Source organism: Galleria mellonella, unplaced genomic scaffold (assembly GCF_026898425.1).
Source record: "Galleria mellonella isolate WM207_F2 unplaced genomic scaffold, CSIRO_AGI_GalMel_v1 utg32, whole genome shotgun sequence".
Classification (NCBI taxonomy): domain Eukaryota; kingdom Metazoa; phylum Arthropoda; class Insecta; order Lepidoptera; family Pyralidae; genus Galleria; species Galleria mellonella.
In genome coordinates, this window is record NW_026442075.1 from 8,611,946 (window position 1) to 8,629,429 (window position 17,484).

General features: G+C 33.1%; 1 protein-coding gene across 7 annotated transcripts in view; it reads right to left on the minus strand.

Moving 5' to 3' along the window:
• The window catches only part of LOC113510792 (dmX-like protein 1), a 52,814-nt gene that overhangs the window by 28,804 nt on the left and 6,526 nt on the right, over positions 1 to 17,484 (minus strand). For 3 of the 7 annotated variants that reach the window (XM_052896177.1, XM_052896173.1, XM_052896175.1), the window contains exons 5-24: positions 15,557 to 15,686; positions 12,653 to 12,773; positions 10,573 to 10,761; positions 10,296 to 10,423; positions 9,560 to 9,720; positions 9,071 to 9,143; positions 8,328 to 8,399; positions 7,219 to 7,405; positions 6,218 to 6,402; positions 5,694 to 5,804; positions 5,291 to 5,314; positions 3,892 to 4,076; positions 3,406 to 3,520; positions 2,828 to 3,020; positions 2,363 to 2,510; positions 1,819 to 2,020; positions 1,274 to 1,489; positions 888 to 1,039; positions 218 to 363; positions 14 to 120 (exon numbers count right to left, since the gene is read on the minus strand). In XM_052896177.1, coding sequence (XP_052752137.1) covers positions 14 to 120; positions 218 to 363; positions 888 to 1,039; positions 1,274 to 1,489; positions 1,819 to 2,020; positions 2,363 to 2,510; positions 2,828 to 3,020; positions 3,406 to 3,520; positions 3,892 to 4,076; positions 5,291 to 5,314; positions 5,694 to 5,804; positions 6,218 to 6,402; positions 7,219 to 7,405; positions 8,328 to 8,399; positions 9,071 to 9,143; positions 9,560 to 9,720; positions 10,296 to 10,423; positions 10,573 to 10,761; positions 12,653 to 12,773; positions 15,557 to 15,686 — 2,845 coding nt within the window. The remainder of the gene's footprint in view (positions 1 to 13; positions 121 to 217; positions 364 to 887; positions 1,040 to 1,273; positions 1,490 to 1,818; positions 2,021 to 2,362; positions 2,511 to 2,827; positions 3,021 to 3,405; positions 3,521 to 3,891; positions 4,077 to 5,290; positions 5,315 to 5,693; positions 5,805 to 6,217; positions 6,403 to 7,218; positions 7,406 to 8,327; positions 8,400 to 9,070; positions 9,144 to 9,559; positions 9,721 to 10,295; positions 10,424 to 10,572; positions 10,762 to 12,652; positions 12,774 to 15,556; positions 15,687 to 17,484) is intronic. The other 4 variants (XM_052896178.1, XM_052896174.1, XM_052896179.1 and 1 more) reach the window with 2 other exon arrangements.

Here is a 17,484-nt window from a genome sequence, read left to right on the forward strand (position 1 = left end):
AAGAAATACGAACCAGGTGTGTCTATTGTGGATTCCTGATCTTTATTCATCATTTCCCATTCTTTCCATGTATAATCAAATTCTCCATTATCTTTTTTCATAACATGGCATTTCCAAAATCTAGAAAAGAGATAAAATTACAATTAGAAAAACAAATATGTAAAATTTGATTTCACGATGTAAGTACATTGAGCTATGCTAACGCTATATACCTTACCTTAGTGTGTTGTCAGAGCAAGCAGTTGCAAGCGTGTACGGCGCTAGGCAGGCCGGATAGATCGAGGCGGAACTCAAGTGACCGGCCGCCGGTGTTGCGTGAATTACATCCACTGCATCCGGCAGCGACAGCGGGCATTCGCACACCTATAGCAAAGTTAAGCTGTTGTATATGCCACTCTCGTATTACGTGACTTTTATGTATAAAGATCGAGATTTTTACTACATACTTTACAAACATTCTGAATTTGAAAAGTAGAACACAAAAGTAGGTAATATAATAAACATAATAATATCATTATAATTATATTAAATATATATAATTCTTTTACGCAAATATTAGCATATAAAGAGGAATTACAATATCATATATGTAGAATCATATATAGATCAATTCATAAAGCTAGCGACGTATTTTTATTGACAGTAATAAATTTTACAATAATGTTATAAGGCATAAATGAGTGAGGTTACTTATTAATGGGATAGTATATTGGATAACTGCAAAGCTCACCCAGTTAATAAATAAATAAATTATATCTACCCTACATTTCAGGATCATAAAATCAATTCTAAATCTATATAATTAACTAATAGGTTATATGTTTATATTTCAAATTTGAATCATGTATTTTTAATTTGAAGAAGGATCGAATGTTATATGATGATACCTTTTTTGTAGTTATTGAGAGATACGAGTGCGGCGGAGGCGGTACAGGCGCTCGATCTTGGTCCATCGAGACAGAGTTCTTTCGAGATTCTCCCTCCTCTTCTTGGACGAGGGCGCTGTCCGGTACATACATCATGCTGTTCGTGAAGTCCTCTGTATAACAAGTAATGTAGAAATAAAAAAGTAATGTTTTAAACTATCAAACTGCATGGACAAGTGAGCACTTGTCACACGGCTAGGAATATGAAAATAATTTTTTAATCAAGTGATTTCAAAAATTATTTTCATAATCCTAGCTGTGTTCTTCAAGAAAAATGAACGAATACTATCACAGGGTTTCGGATTAATTATGCATGTTGTAATTATATAATGAAATTTAAAAATTACCTGCAGGATCTGCCTGTGAGGAGACAGTAAGCCTCCACATGTGTACTGTGGACCCGCCATCTGTCCTCTCCAAAACAACAATGTAAAATGGTTCATTGAAAACTGCTGCTTTGCGCAAGTCTACTATAGCTTCAAGACCCGCTTCGGTGATAGTGTGAACGTCTGAATTATCTCCTCCGGTATTAGCCGTCTCAGAGTCAGGTGCTGTGCGTTCACCTAAAATATAAGATAAAGTAAATAATTTATTTTTAACAGTAACAGTAAAAATAATTTATTAAAATTATTTATTTTTTCAATCCTTTTTCACATATTTATTTAGTTGTTAACAAATTTATTATGAATGAAAACTCTTTATTGTTCCCTTTAAAGAATGATACAGATGTTCGAATTTCTGTGCATGAACAATTACCAAACCTATTTATTTCCTAAGTTAATATCTTTTTTTATGAAAATCCGATATTCCGATTCGATCTTTGTCATATGTGAAATATAATATATACCCATATTGATTATACTTATAATAATGTAATAGTAATGAAACAAACCAGTAATAAGCTGTTCTTGGAACACGTGTAGTAGCTGAGTGTTGTGCCAGTCGTGCGTGGCATCCGCAATAGCGTGTAATTGTATGATGGCGCCAGGTCGCGCCGTCGATTGCTGAGACACTATTTTGATACGGTCGTGAAGTGGTATACCGCCCTCTTCTAATGTTGATTCTGATGACAGCGACATCGTGTCGTGATGTTGCTAGAGAGAATAAATAAATATATATATATATATATATATATATATATATATATATATATATATATATATATGTATAAAATTTCGTAAAAAAATTGAGTCAATAGCTGAATACGCGTATTATATGTATAGAAGTTCAAAATTTTTGTTTTTCAACTCATGGTTTTTTGGTCAAAATGTGCAGTTTCGTTAATAGAACACTCATATCAAAAGATTTTAGCGATTTCGATTTCAGCCACTAATAGTGACTAGTCACAATTGATTTTGAAATTGCTTCACAAATAATAGGAATTCAATCCAATGATTGTTGTGCTATTACGTTTGTGTGTTAAATTATTTAATTACAGTGACATCGTTGTGTCGTCGCTCGGAGGTGGCGATCTCGGCGAGTAGTGTGCGAGCGTCAATGACGGCTTGGAACACGCGTAGACTTTCGCCGTCGCTCGCCACGAAGCAAGCCGACGGCGAATTAGATAGATTGCCCAGTGTAGTGCTGCCGGGAAATATCATTTTACTTGTCAGTTAATATATACAGATAATAGCTTAATAACATATAATAAATTCGTAAGAATTAAAAAACATAAACATTTTAAAATAATAGAAATAGATTCATATTAAAGGTGATGGTAATATGTAGCAGTAATTCTCTTACTTTTTTTTTAAAGTAGATTTTGTATGTGGGGTATTAATTTTTATGTTTAATATATACAGTAGTTTAGCCCATTTACTTGTGCTTAGTAGATCGCATCGGCATGCGGGTTCTCCTTCTGCTACACTAATCACACACTGTACAATCTAATCTAGACATACCTGGGGAGCAACGTGGGCAGCCAGGCGACGTTGCTAAAAGCGGACAAGTGGGGCGAGTTGACTCGCGCCAATTCAGACACACCACCGGACTTGCCTAATGGGCCCACGCATTCCACTCGCCACATTATCAGTTCGGAACACAGGCCACCCGCTGCAGTATCTTCATCTACTTTCTGGTTTTCTCTTTCATTGTCTAAAATTATAATTATCAATGTAAATCACGACTTGCCAGTAAATAAATACAAATCTCCAAGAGACCAAGATCTACATGATCTACATTTTTTTTTATTTAAGAGTTTCCTTTTGTCGTAGCAACTAATTCATGCATTCCAGCCAGCTCTATTTCGGGCCATATCTTTGACCTCCCTATAAATCTTCATCTAATAGTATATTTTTCAAAATGTATAATGGTAATAGTCAAACCAGTGGAACTTAAAGTGCGTATTTTTTCAAATTTTATTTTAGATCAAAAAGTCCAAAGAAAAAAAATTAATTCTCTTTTTTTGGACATTTGTCTTTTTTTTTACATTTGAACAAAACAGAATTTTATTTTCCGTCAGACAATGAAAATAACTTACCCGATATGTTGTGATGGCTGGTAGTTAACAACAGTGGTAATACTGGATGGCAAGTTATATCGTTAACCCTAAATCTATGACCAGATGCTCTTGACGCGTGTCCTATTGATAATACCTTGAAAAGAAAGAAAATCTTAATTATGAATAATATACAAAAATAATTATTCTGAGGTAGGTTATTGATGAAATCCTCTAGGATCTCAAACTACAAAAAACATGTATATTTTTATAATATATTGGAATAAACTTTACATGGCACATATTAAGATACGTAAGCGATATTTTCACGGATAATAACCCTATGCTGTAGCTCTTAGAAAAACCTGGACAGCGAGTTCATTCCATAACCTAAGCGATCATGAGAGAAAACATCTCTGAAACACTGTACGTAACTATCTAGGCTATAAGGTATGGGGATGAACTTCCTGGCGAAGGAATGGATGGTAGGAAGTGGTGGTGGGCATCATATTGAACTGTACAACATACTTGTGAAAATTTGGATTTATCATCAAACGTGAGTTGCCATAAATTGAGTGTTCCATTGGTATGATTGGTGACCATGGATATGACGGGCGCGGAATCCAACACGTCACCCTCCTGATTCTCAGTCGAGTCCTCAGCTGCGACGCTCGTTTTCCGTTGCATCTCGTTGTTGTTCTCCTCCAGTGGGCCTGCAAAAGTGATAAAATACAATACTATACATACACGAATAAAATATAATTTTCATATTACATTCTAATTGGCGACTCCGTAGCTGGCGTGAAATATATTCATAAAAATAAATTACGGTTTATTTCGTTTTCTGAATAATATTTTATAGAAATTCTAAATAATTTCAAAATTATATCACTTCTTTTAAGTATCTACATGTTTTAATCGCATAGAAGTCATTTTCAACAAACTTCAAAAAGAAGAAGGTATATCAGTTAATACGGTTTGTAACTGACATAACAGAATTCTGTTATATCAGTTACAAACCGATTTGGAAAATTCGTTTTTTTTTTATCCGAAAACATACTTACAGATTGGTCTTAAAGACATTTTATCAAAATCAGTTTAGTAAGTTTTAAATCAAAATAACTGGTTTCGCCAAAATTGAAGTCGGTTTTTTATGGATCACAAGTCAAAATTATTGATGTCTGGCAACACTAATAGACAGTTCTATCGGCAACCCAAAGTTATGGTTACCACTCTCCCTTTTATTGAATACGCATACGTTATCTACAAATAAATTATGAACATCGGAATACAGTGTCTCACTTGCAGCATTTCAATTCAAGTTTTATTCTTACTTTTATGTTAAAGTTTGCACAGGTAAATAGTAACATTAGGATGCAAACATAGACAAACATAAATTAGATAAATTTTTTTATATTAAAGTAAGTAGAAAGCTATAAGTTTTGGTTATTAAGTGAGAACGAAAGTGTTGTTCAAAGCGACCATACATATCTGCAGTTATATCTATAATTATGAATCAATATTAAAATGCTGTGTTATTAATTTTAATAGAAATACTCGCACTGTACTGCAATTTTAAAATGTCTCTGTGTTAAAATGCTTTCCTTTTCATATGTATAAAAACAAACGATAAAATATGTATTACTCAATGTTTTAGTGTATGTTTTACTTTTAAGAAAATGAAAATAATACTACTGCAGTGGGTGACAGGCGTAACAGATATGTATGTATGAAAATACATAATAATAATTACGAAAATATCAATTAAAAAACCTCTTGAAATAAAAAGCTATAGTATAAAAATGTATGGTAATCAAAACGATCGAATAAAATAGTGAAGTAAAAATGTAGAACAAACGCAATCATATGATTTTGATTTATACTAAATTAAAATAATTTTTATGTCCAAATTCATGTGTGAACATACCTGACCTTGTGTGCCTTCGATGTACTAGAAAATGTACATGTGTATGTTAAAAATCCATCTATACATTTAAAAAACAAAATTACATTTTAAGAATAAATTATAGTTATTTGACTGAGAGTATATTACGAGTATATATGAAAAACAATCTAATTACCAAATTGTTTGTCCTTTCGCGTTTTGATTGCATCATAATAAATCAAATAATATTATGTATATTTTCAATTCTTAGTTATGATTTATATCGAGGCAAAGTATTCTTTGATCTATGTCTATGACAAATGTGTAATTAGACAAAATTTTAAGTTGTACACAAACAAATTAGAGATTGCAATATGTAATATGTGCATTATAATACAATTTTCCCTGCACAATTTTTACGCATCTTTAATTTTATATCAATTACCATTTTCCTTTGGCTCAGACTGCTCTTCATTTTGCGGCCACTCATTCTCTTCCTTTTCTTCTTGTACACTCGCTAATGGGGTTGTCACTGCATCTGGATGTTGTTGTTGCCCTATACAATAAATTCTTATTAGTTTTATAAGAAAATAATGGACAAAATTATGGACATCTACTAGCTACTTACCATTACTAAATCCCATATCCAAAAGTCACTTACGCTACACATCGCGTACAGACCAGACAAACACTTATGCATAAAAAATTACTCTTTTTAGGTAGTTGGGTTAAAACAAACCTAAATCTATAAAAATAACTTCTAAATGAAATCGGATATTTATAATTTGGAACTTTAGAATATAGTTGGTGGTATTGATGGATATTTGAATGGAATGTAAATAGAACGGTGACCTTGCCTGCACTACCGGTTTAAGTTAGTATGGTACCACAGCGAATGAAGTGAAGAAATAAGTGAGAATGAAGTCAGGTCATTTGCCCCATGGTGGTGGTGATATGTGAAGTACATACCCGGCACTTGCGGCTTGGTCCGATGACGTACGTAGAGCGGCTGAGCGGCGGCGTGGTAGAGTGCGGCCGGCGTACACATGGTGGTAGCGTCGCCCAGCGGGAACGCGGCCGGGATCCTCGCCGAGAATGACACCTGCGCCTGTCGGATCGCGCCTGCCTGCAGCTCGTCCAGCCACTCGCACACCCTGCAACATGCACACGCTTATCTTAACACTTTGTTGACAGGGTATTCCGTTATAGTTGAAATTTTTGGAATTAAACGACGTGATATAAAACTAAATACAAAGTAATTTTTTAGTCATAAACGCTTTGTAATCCAAACGGTCTTGCCCGTCGTGGTAGGAGGACGTATTTACACGATAGTGCAATGATGAGTTTACTCGTCACCGGTCAGCAACGTTTGGATATGAAAAGACAAGTTAACCAAAGTGTTAAACTATAAAGTAGTGGTTCTAAAGTCTAAATTGTCATCTCAGTTGTTTACAACTTTGACCATTTTATGAATGAGCACAAATATATATGTGATTATATTTTTGTAAGCCCAAAATATTTTTACGCTGTTACAAAGCGTATTTATTAGTTATTATTAGTTACGTATCAATTCTTACTGATTCTTCAATAAAAGTTAACAAGACGCATCAGTTATAAAGCGTATCTGTATTACAATACATGACAGGCAGTGTTATAGATCAAGAGTCCGTGACTGCCACACCTTCGTTATTCTATAAAAGCTAAGTTTCTCAGCGTATGCTGCCAACGCAGAAACGATAGGCTACTGTGAAGATTTTTCAGTTCTCTCTTTACTTATTGATATGAACGAAACGAAAATGAAGTCGCGGGAACAACTAGTATAAAAAGAAGATATGCATTTATAAGTTTAAAAAAATTATTAGATTTTAAGACATGTTTAATAGTTTTATAAGGATAAAGTCATGATTTTATTGTCTTTATTATTGTTATTATAACTGTGCATGCTGCCAACATTTAAATTTACAACTTACCATATAAGAAAGCTGCCATCAACGGGGTGTATAGAGAACAGTAAGTCTGGACTCTGATACCAGTCACGTAGAAGAGACTCAATCTTAGCGTCGAGGGAGTCTGGCAAGTGTGTACATGTGACGTCCGTAGCTATTGAATTTATAGACGTCGTATTCGAGAGACTGGGATGACTGTGGTTACCGTTAGCTGTGGGACAAACATTTAATATTATATAAATAAAACAATATTATACAGCCAGTATAAAAGTCAATATAAAGTTAAGACAATTATTTTATGGAACAATTATTATCTTCATTTAAATATTCCTATTTTAATTCACTCTAAACTTCTATTTTTTTTTGTTCTTAACTCATTTTTACTTTATGTGGTCAGTTATCTCTCCTAATTATGTAGCTCAAGCTGTATGAGCTGTCGCTCAATTATGTACCGAAATGCTTAAAATTAATAGATCAACTTAACTAAAGTAACAATTATGAAATAGTCAGGTCCTTATCTAAGAAACAGTGGGGCCGATTCTAAAGCGTCATTTCTCTAACTAATGTTAATTTGCTAATTTCGCGAATATAGTTTTAATTATCAACATAAACTAAAATTATTTAATAAATTATCGCGGTGTGGCCCTGGCATAGAATAGGCCACACCTTCCTTTCCTGTGGGTGTCGCAAGAGTCGACTAAGGGAGGTTGAGGGATGGGCAGCAGCGTCCCTCTTAAAACATCTCTAAAACCCTAACTACGGTTGCCAAGCGTGGCAACTACTGGCAAAACTCCCCTTATAGGGAAGGCTTATGTTTAGCAGTAGACAATTAACAGCTGACATAATAAAAATAAATTAATTAAAATTATAATAATAATGATTGAATCTATTAGAAAATTTGGTCATATTAGTCATTTTAATAAAGATTTCGCTGTGATATCATATTGAATATTTAATTTTAAAGATAGATTTAAAATAATGGTGCCTCAGAGACGACCCCGTCATTTTTATATTATCAGTTGTTCCTTGAATTGATCATATTTTTATTTCGATTAAAGTATCATTTTAGAATGGAATATTTATTCTAATACATTATATTTTCTTTTATCAGACAATTGAATATCAAACTGTACCTGGTTGTTCATCACTATTGCTGTTATCCTCAGACTGAGTTTTAGCCAAATGATGACTTGGCCGTCTATGTCCTAAATAGCAGCATGAAATAGGCGAAGCAGTTTATAAAAGCGACTACATATAATCTATTAAGCTGGCATTGTAGCGCTTATTTTACTCATCGTAGTCAAAATACTAAATTACATGTTTAAAATAATTTCTGATATAACGAGTTTGCTTTTTTGTTGACAAAACAAATATGTATTACGAAGCAAAAATAGTAATAAAATTAATGTACGATAACGATAAGCGATGACAATTATAAACATAATATGTAACTTGCATGGTAGATTGTTACCAAATTTGATTTACACAATATTCAGGTTAACTATTTATAATCTGATCAAATAAAATATAGGAATCATAAATTATTATGCATATATTATTTTCGAGAGATATCGAGTTCTGCGAAGGAGTATCCATGTGAAATTCAACTTTAGGAATTTAAGAAATAAGATTCTTGTAAAGAAAATTTTATTGATGTAGTTGCCACTGACTTTTTATCATTTAAATGAGGCTGTACATTTAGTCTCGTTAGAACACACAAAACCTACATAGATTGTTTGTGGTTGACATTCGATTTTTATTATGCAATTATTTAATATTTGAAAACTTTTAGCAACATGTGTATATTGCTTAAAATACTTGAAGCATTTCAATTATAAGGCATAATACTGAATAGTTACTAAATGATGATACATACTGGTTTCACTTTCTCCTTCAGGGTGAGTAGGATCGGAACCTGAACCTTCATCTGTATCTTCTTTATCTAAAATCTGAAACAAAAATACAGAATGTGTAAAGTTGAAATAAATATTTTAATATCAAAAATTATTTCCTATAACATTTTATTTTTTATTTTATCTTTATTTGGTCTCCTAGCAATTGTTACACTGATAAGATTTAATATTAAAATTACTGTCTATTTATACTTAGTGTACAATCATTTTAAAGGAAACACAGCTTGCTAATTAACAAATAAACAATAACTTGTCAATAAATAAAATTATAAACATGAAGATATTAGTGTAGTATTACCACGATAACTGGTAAGTTTGCTTGGACTATTTCTTTCCTTACCATATGATATGATAAAACCGCTTTAATAAAAATTCTCTTTTTAAATCAAGATACATAAATATGACTTACAAATATTTTACAATTGGCATTGAATATTATTTACGGGTCATACTTTTTTGGTAAGATCGTGTAATATAGCTTCAGCTTGGCTGGTGAAATGCATCTCCTTATTGTGCAGCCAGTGCAGTATAAACCGACCGCCGCCCGCTAGTGAAGGCACCAGCGGAATATCAGTCTCCGCATTTATTGAAGCCGCCAAGTGGAAGTGCAGACCTGGATAAAATATATTTTTAAATCAAGATACACGTTATAAACTTGTATTTAGTACGAGAGAGATCCAGTAAACTTTTTTACCATGGAGAATGACGCTAACCAATGGACGCAAAAGTTGAAAATGATTTTGTATAATGTTGTACACATTTTTTGTTGCCAGCACAACAATCGTAATGGATCCAATCTTATTTTGATTTTCAAATCCGCAATCATCAAACGTATTACGGTCGCTTCCTACACTTACATCTTAAGCTTTTTTATAATTAATTAATATTTGTCTATGTTTGGAATTCTATTATTACAACACAAAGAAATACCAGTATATTTTTAGTCCTTCGAGCCGGATTTTCACTAAATTACTGTAGAAAAAATAAAAGGTAAAGGTAATTTTGTATCATTTATTTATTTCATTCCGATTATCACTTTAAATACTAATTTTACTATAGGAAATCTCATAGAATCTGTTACCTCATAGACCTAATTATGTACGTTCTAGGTGCAGAAAATACTGTGTTTTTCTCTCTCTATTACATATAGAAATGAAATTATTGAATTGCATCATCACAAAACGTTACCTCCTGTATAGGAACTAGCGTGGTAAGGATTGTGGAAGTCGTGGGCGCTATACGTAGAAGGCAAAGTCGGTATGGGCGCACCAGGCTGCTTCGAAGACTGAGCGTTCCGTCTTATATGGAAACATGTCCTGAAAAATAGACATTTTAAGTAATATCTAGATAAAATATATCATATTTTATTAATTATAAATGCAATTAACATAATAAATAGAATACAAGTAAGGATTTAAGAAATTACTATACCAAATTGTATACATCACACTAGAATCCAACTCACTTCATGTGCTTCAAGCGCTGCATGAAACGGTGTTTGTGTCTATGCGTGGCGCGCTGCCGGCGCGGCGGGGACCGAGCGTGTGATGTCACACACCCGCCCCCCCACTCGTCCTCCGGCAGCAGCGTCTCCGCCCACACGCGACAGATGTTGTCCACGCATGACGTCACTAGAACATTGCCCACGCTGCCCCTGTAAACAGTATACACCCATCATTAAAAAATGTAGCATCTGATCAATATTTAGATTTACACAGTAATCTAATATTATTCTCATCTATAAGGTAATTAATTCGCGGAATCCCGGGACATATTTGTTTGTCATCAAGCAATGTACTGTTGCGAAGAGAGATTGCCATACCAATATTATAAATCTTGAATCTTGAAAAAAAAAAATATCGATTTAACTAAACAATTTGATCCAAATAATCAAAATCAGAAAATATTTTTTCAATCTCTCATACTTAACTAAATTACGCGATTGCGTGGCATGCATGAAATTTCAAATATTTGTTTTGAATTTTTTTTATTTGGGGAAAATTATTTAGTTTTATTAATAATATCACAGATCCTAATACACGTAACATAATGTAACACAATAAGCACCTATTAAATCCTACTACTAGGTAGAAATCTCTCCACAAGGGACTATTAGTACTTTGATTACCACGCAGGCCGGTTTTTTAATGAACAGAGATTTATCATCTCATAAAAAACGCATTAATAGTACATTACTGCAGCGGCCAGCAATTGAGGCAATGATGGACGAACGTGCAAATGTAAGCCGTGACGTAGCCGAGGCACACATACGTGTCCATCAATGCCTAGTTGTGGCCAAGGCTTGTATAGAACTTTTCTCAAACAATGCGCGGAAATCAAAAACACAATTTTACTTTTTAAGTTCAATGACGAATAATAATTTTTCACGCGCCATTATGTTCCTTTGTTTTTTTTTTCTTTCAATAAACAGCTTTCTATTTGCAAGTCATATCGAAAATTAAATAAAACCTTTTATTAGTAACCTCCTTGGTAGCCATGTTTCGAAGTAAAAGGTCATTCCATTTTTAAATTACAGGACAGATATGAGTTTACATAGTAATTTATCTGGTCGCAAAACACGACAGATATGGATTTTCATACAACTTTTGCCGGCCGCTGCCCGCATGTATCTGCTCACATTTCCAAGAATGTTTGAAAAAAATATTATATATTTAGTATTTCTCATTTAAACAATAGTAAAAATAACTCAAATAACATATTGATTGATTCTATATTAAGACCAGTCATTATTTTCTAATTCTATTAACTGATAACTAAGTCACAAGACACAATAGAACTGGCAGAAACAATAAGGCGTAACAGACAACAGTATGACTATTCACTGTACGATTATTCGACCCAATCAGTCGACGGTAATTTATTTCACGATAGAAAAGTTGCATTTCATCTTACAAATTGCATGTTTGTTGCCAAATTTTAAAATAATTGACTAATGCATTACTTTTATTGTTTGGTACTGTATTTTGAGTGAAATTATTCTATGAACACACTCTTTTCTAAATTATTTTTTCTCCCTATCAAATTATTGGTGATTTATTTAGTTTTGATGTGTATTTTATTGTTTCTTACAATTTTTCTATAAATGAGATTAATACATGATATATCTAGTAATTACCTATATATAAAACTGTTATCATGTAAATAGAGCATTAATATTTAAAGATAACAAAATAGTTAAAGGAAATGTCATAATATTATATAATCCAAATATCAGCGAACCCAAATAAATAATCGTAGACAGAATGTAAGTACAATAAATATTTCAAATTTACCTACGTTATATGTGCCCAACTTTAATGGAAACACATACCGTTATGATTATATTTTTGATTAACTAAAGAAATAAATGAATTCGTGTATTTGGAGCTCTATAGCGATAAAATCACTAAAGATGTATTTCGTTTAGTATAATGCAATACTTATACGTAATATTGTTACAGAGTGATGACCGACTACATGTCAAGCATAAACAAAACTTTAGCTATCAACAAGATTCAATAGTAATAAAAAAGATGTTCTCTTACTTGGGCATATACTTGCTAGTTTTCCGCCAGGACAGATGTGTGACAGCACGCGGATGCGCCACATAGATAAATGTGTAGTTCAGTTCAGTCGGCGAATGCTCTCCATGCGTTTGCACAAGCACTGCAATAAATGAAAAAATAAAGTGCTACCATATTTTATCGACACTTTTATTTATTACTCATGTATTTTCAAGACAGACTTAATGCATGTGATTTTTCTTTGTAATGTGATCAGATATCGTATAATTACAATGGTATTGTAATCATTTATTCAAAATATTAATATTGAATAAATATTTTGAATTTTATTTTAATCACCATATTATCTACTAAAGCATATATACCGTCTGTAAGTTGCCAGGTATTGTATTCTACGGTATAGAATTTTAAGACCATTTTCAGTTCCTTAATCGCCTTTTTTAAGAACGTGTTATTTAGGTCTAAGAGATAGCCATCAAAATTATTAGTATGATACAAGGTAAGACGTATAGAACCAAACCCTTACGTGTCAATCCTTGGTAGTGTTATTAAGCAGACCATTGACGATCTAATATATACATTACCGCTCAAAAGTATTTGGCTACCTGCATTTTGTTTAAGATACAAACAATACATTTTAAAGAGATCATTTATTAGGATTAATTGTTTGTATAACACCGCAAAATACTTATCTACAGTACAATCGTAAACAGCTTATTGTTATTTGCCTCCTGGTCATAAAACCATAATAGTGTTATTGTCGAAATTTCTTCGAAGTTAATCTTTGAAGTCGCAATTTTGTTTTCATTTAGTTATTGAGAACAAACACAAGTAAAATATAGAACAATTACTATCCTCATTTAATCACGCTCTTCATAGCTTAAAGAGTACTAACTTTTTTTGTCTTTAACTTCAGTTTCATTTTTCTGAAAAAAAAAATGGGTAAAACGAAGGAGTATTCCGAAGAGATTAGGGCCATAATAATCGGTATTCATAAATCCGGTAAAAGTAATCCTGATATTTCGAGACTACAGAAGACACCAAGACAAACTGTTAACTACATCGTTAAGAAGTTTGCGGCTGAAGGAACGATTTGCAACACACGTCGTTCAGGTAGACCGAAAGCCACAACTTCAAGTGAAGATTTGAATATAGTTATTAATAACAAACGAAATAGACGATTAACTGCCCGAAAATAGCATCACAGTTTAATTGAGATCGTGATAAACCAGTCAGTGTATCCACAATTAAAAGAAGTCTTTATGACGCAGGACTCAAAGGATTAATAATGGTTTCAATACCACTTCTTAAACCTAATTACAAAAAGAAGAGACATAATTGGACGAGAGAATATGAATTCGACAACAGCATATTGAGAAAAGCTCCTCTGGACAGACGAAAAAAAAATTTATAGAACCAAACGAAGCGTTTTCATAAGGCGGCAGTCAAACGAAAAGATGAATGACGTTTGTAATGTGGCTTTAGTTAAACACGGCGGAGAGTCTGTGATGGTATGGGACTGTTTTAGTTGCCCCGCCGTTGGAGATCTTGTGCGAATACAAGGTATTAGATAAAAGAGACAAGAGTCTTTAAAGAACTAATTTATTACCTAAATAACAATTCTACATGATTAAAACACTGAGTTAGATGATTTATTACTTAATTCAATTATAATTTTACATTTCACAATCACTACGATAAGCACAAGTATTCATTTCACGGTTCAACCAAGGGATGCCACCAAAACTTTAAAACAAAGAAGCATATTTTCATAGGGGACGTAATTATTATAAACAAACGAATGCTAACAAATACAAAGGACGTTTACCAGAGGGAGACTTTGTATAAAAGTCGTTTGCGTGGGTAGCTCTATCCCACTCGTGTGTACACTCACAACAGTGAAGCAGTTGTGTGTGAATGGCTGTGTTTCGGTTTGAAGGGTGGGATATGGCAGTGAATTTAGGTACAGAGTAACAGGCGAAACAGTATACTCTGTTATGTCCATGGTACCGCTCATGTCTATAGGCGACGATTACCACTTTCCATCAGGTGGGCCGTCAGCTTGATTGCCATTCTAAGTTGTATAAAAAAAAACGTAAAACGAACACTATGAATTATTGTTTCTGTAATTTAAATATATCGCCATTATCGACCCAACTCAGAGATCCGACAACAGAGTCACCTTGTTTCTTGTTCTGCCATCTGCACGCGGTGTTTCAATTACCAACAAAGGAATCTTAAAAAAAAAAGTTACAAAAAGATATTGGAGGATAGTGCAGTGTCTTGTGGAACCCATTTAATTGATCCGGGGTTTATATTTCAAGAGCATAATGATCCGAAACACACGTCAAAACTATGCAAGGACTTTTTAAAAGAAAAAGAATAACAATAGGTGTTGAAACTCATGATATGTCCTCCACAGTCGCCTGACTTTAACCCCATAGAATTAATTTGGTATCAGCTAGATAGATAGGTGCGAAATCAAGAAAGATTCTTGCGAAAGCAAGAAGAATGGCAGAAGATAACCAAGACAACATTGGAAAAATTAGTAACTAGGTTGCCGAAGCTCTGTGTGGCTGTTATTAAAAATAAAGGTGGATACAAGGATGAGTCCAAAATTTAAAAACTATATTCTTGTAATGCCCAAAAATAGGCAATAAACATGTTAAAATAATTATGAAGTGGTTTCACTCAATCAGACTTTTACAAAATGTACTAGGTAGCCAAATATTATATATACTATACTTTTAAACCGTAATATATGTATTCCCTTAAGTCTGTGCTTATTTACCACTTTAGTATAAAAATAATTATTATTTTAGCAGATACAATGTTGCTTTACTTCTTACATCACCAACAGTCTATTCTTAGGCATACTGAATAGGAATCACTTTGAAATTATAGTGCGTCGTATAATTTTATTACCTTTGTTCTGGTACCAGATCTTAACTAGCCTGTCGTTGATGCCAGATGTTGCGAAAAGGACGCCGTCAGGAGAGAATGCGAGGTGGTGTGCGGGTGTTGCTGTGTGACATCGCCAAACGCAGATCCAACCCTAGTTTTTATGAATTTCTTAATCGTTATTTTATATTTTAATAAATAACAAAATCAAGGATACTTTATTAAACTATTGAAATGTTATATATATATTTTTTATTTAATCCTGTATTTCGGAAGCAGTATACATCAAGAATAAGTAAGAAACTCGACTCGAAAAGTAGGATATTACAACTTTATGAACTTGTGTAAATACATAGCATCATCATCATATCAGCCGTTAATTGTCCACTGCTGAACATAGACTTAATCCTATTGGAGGGTGGTGCTAGTATTTGCCACGGATAACGGGCGACATGGTAATCGCAGTCAAGTTTTAGTAATGTTTTAAGAAGGACACTGCTGCCCAACCCTCGACCTTTAATTTCCCTTACTCTTACGACACCCAAGGGAAAGAAAGAGGTAGACCATTCTATGCCAGGATCATGCAGCAAATACATAGAATATTGGAGGGAAAAGAGATTGTTGGTAATGGAGACTAAGAATCCCATTGCTAGCAAATATATCCAATCAGATCGACCTCCCCGCGGTTCCCCCTGGAAACTATCATGATTAATTCCTGATGAATTCATCATGATGGGCTAACTGGTCTATTTTCATTCTCATCGATCGATTACCCTTCACTGGTGCCCCGCCAGCGTATCCCATTAGCGCAGGCGGGGTTGCCACTCCATTTTCATCCAATAAAGAAAAAAATACATAGAATAAAATTTATAAAAAATCGATAATATACATACAAGTTAAAATAAATTATACCAAACATTTTCAAACTACATTCAAACAGATTAATATGTCAATGTATACTCCCTTTTATATTGAACACTATAGTGTGGAGAGCTCAAGACCTTCCTCGTAAAACTTAGGTGTAGGACTTAAGTAGTAGAGACATGGTTATATTAAATTGTACTATTTTTATTGTATGAAAAGAAAATCACAAGTTGTCGTCGTAGTTACATGCAGAGAATGATAGTGTAATACAAATATGGTAGTCCCAACATGATTATATAATATGTACTTAACTATAATTCGTCTTTTAATATTTGTTGTGTACTAAACAAAATGTCCTCAGCTAGCTCTAAATAATTATAAATAAATATGTAGCTCCTAGTTCCAAATTAATCAGAGCTAATATTATGGATACTATACGATTAATAGACATATTTAAATACATTTTATTTGTATACATATAGTACACTGAAATCGCCCTGACCAAAATACTTGTTTACACAATACAATACAAATATTTGTATTGTGCGGGGATCGACCCATTCGATGGATAGTGAAGTAGTATATTAAGTCTATACAACAATAATGTCGTCGAAATAATGTAATTGCGCACTAAGCAATGAAAACGAAGATAAATTACATTCAAACAAGTAAATAATAGATAATTCTATTACTGCATACAACAATCATGCTTGACGATTCATAGATTATTTAGCTCTCGAATTAAGTTCAATAAGGAAAGTTAAGTATAAATAGAATTGATTAGAAGCAACTAACTATAAATATCCTTAGAGTACGGATAAATAAACTATGTCAGGTGACTTGTGGACGCATTGTTGTCTTTTATCTTATCTCTGTAGTTACAGTAGCTAGCTCCCGTGCATGACTATTCATCTGTGAGACATATTTAAATCTGCGTTTAGATTTTAATTTGACTATGTTTATTATTGTAGTTAGTATAAGACTTAGCTTAATTCTGGTGGACTGGATTTTACGGGCTTTCTACAGTCACACACGAGATTATCACAGTCACTTATAATGAAAAAAAAAAAAAAAACTAGATTTAGGGT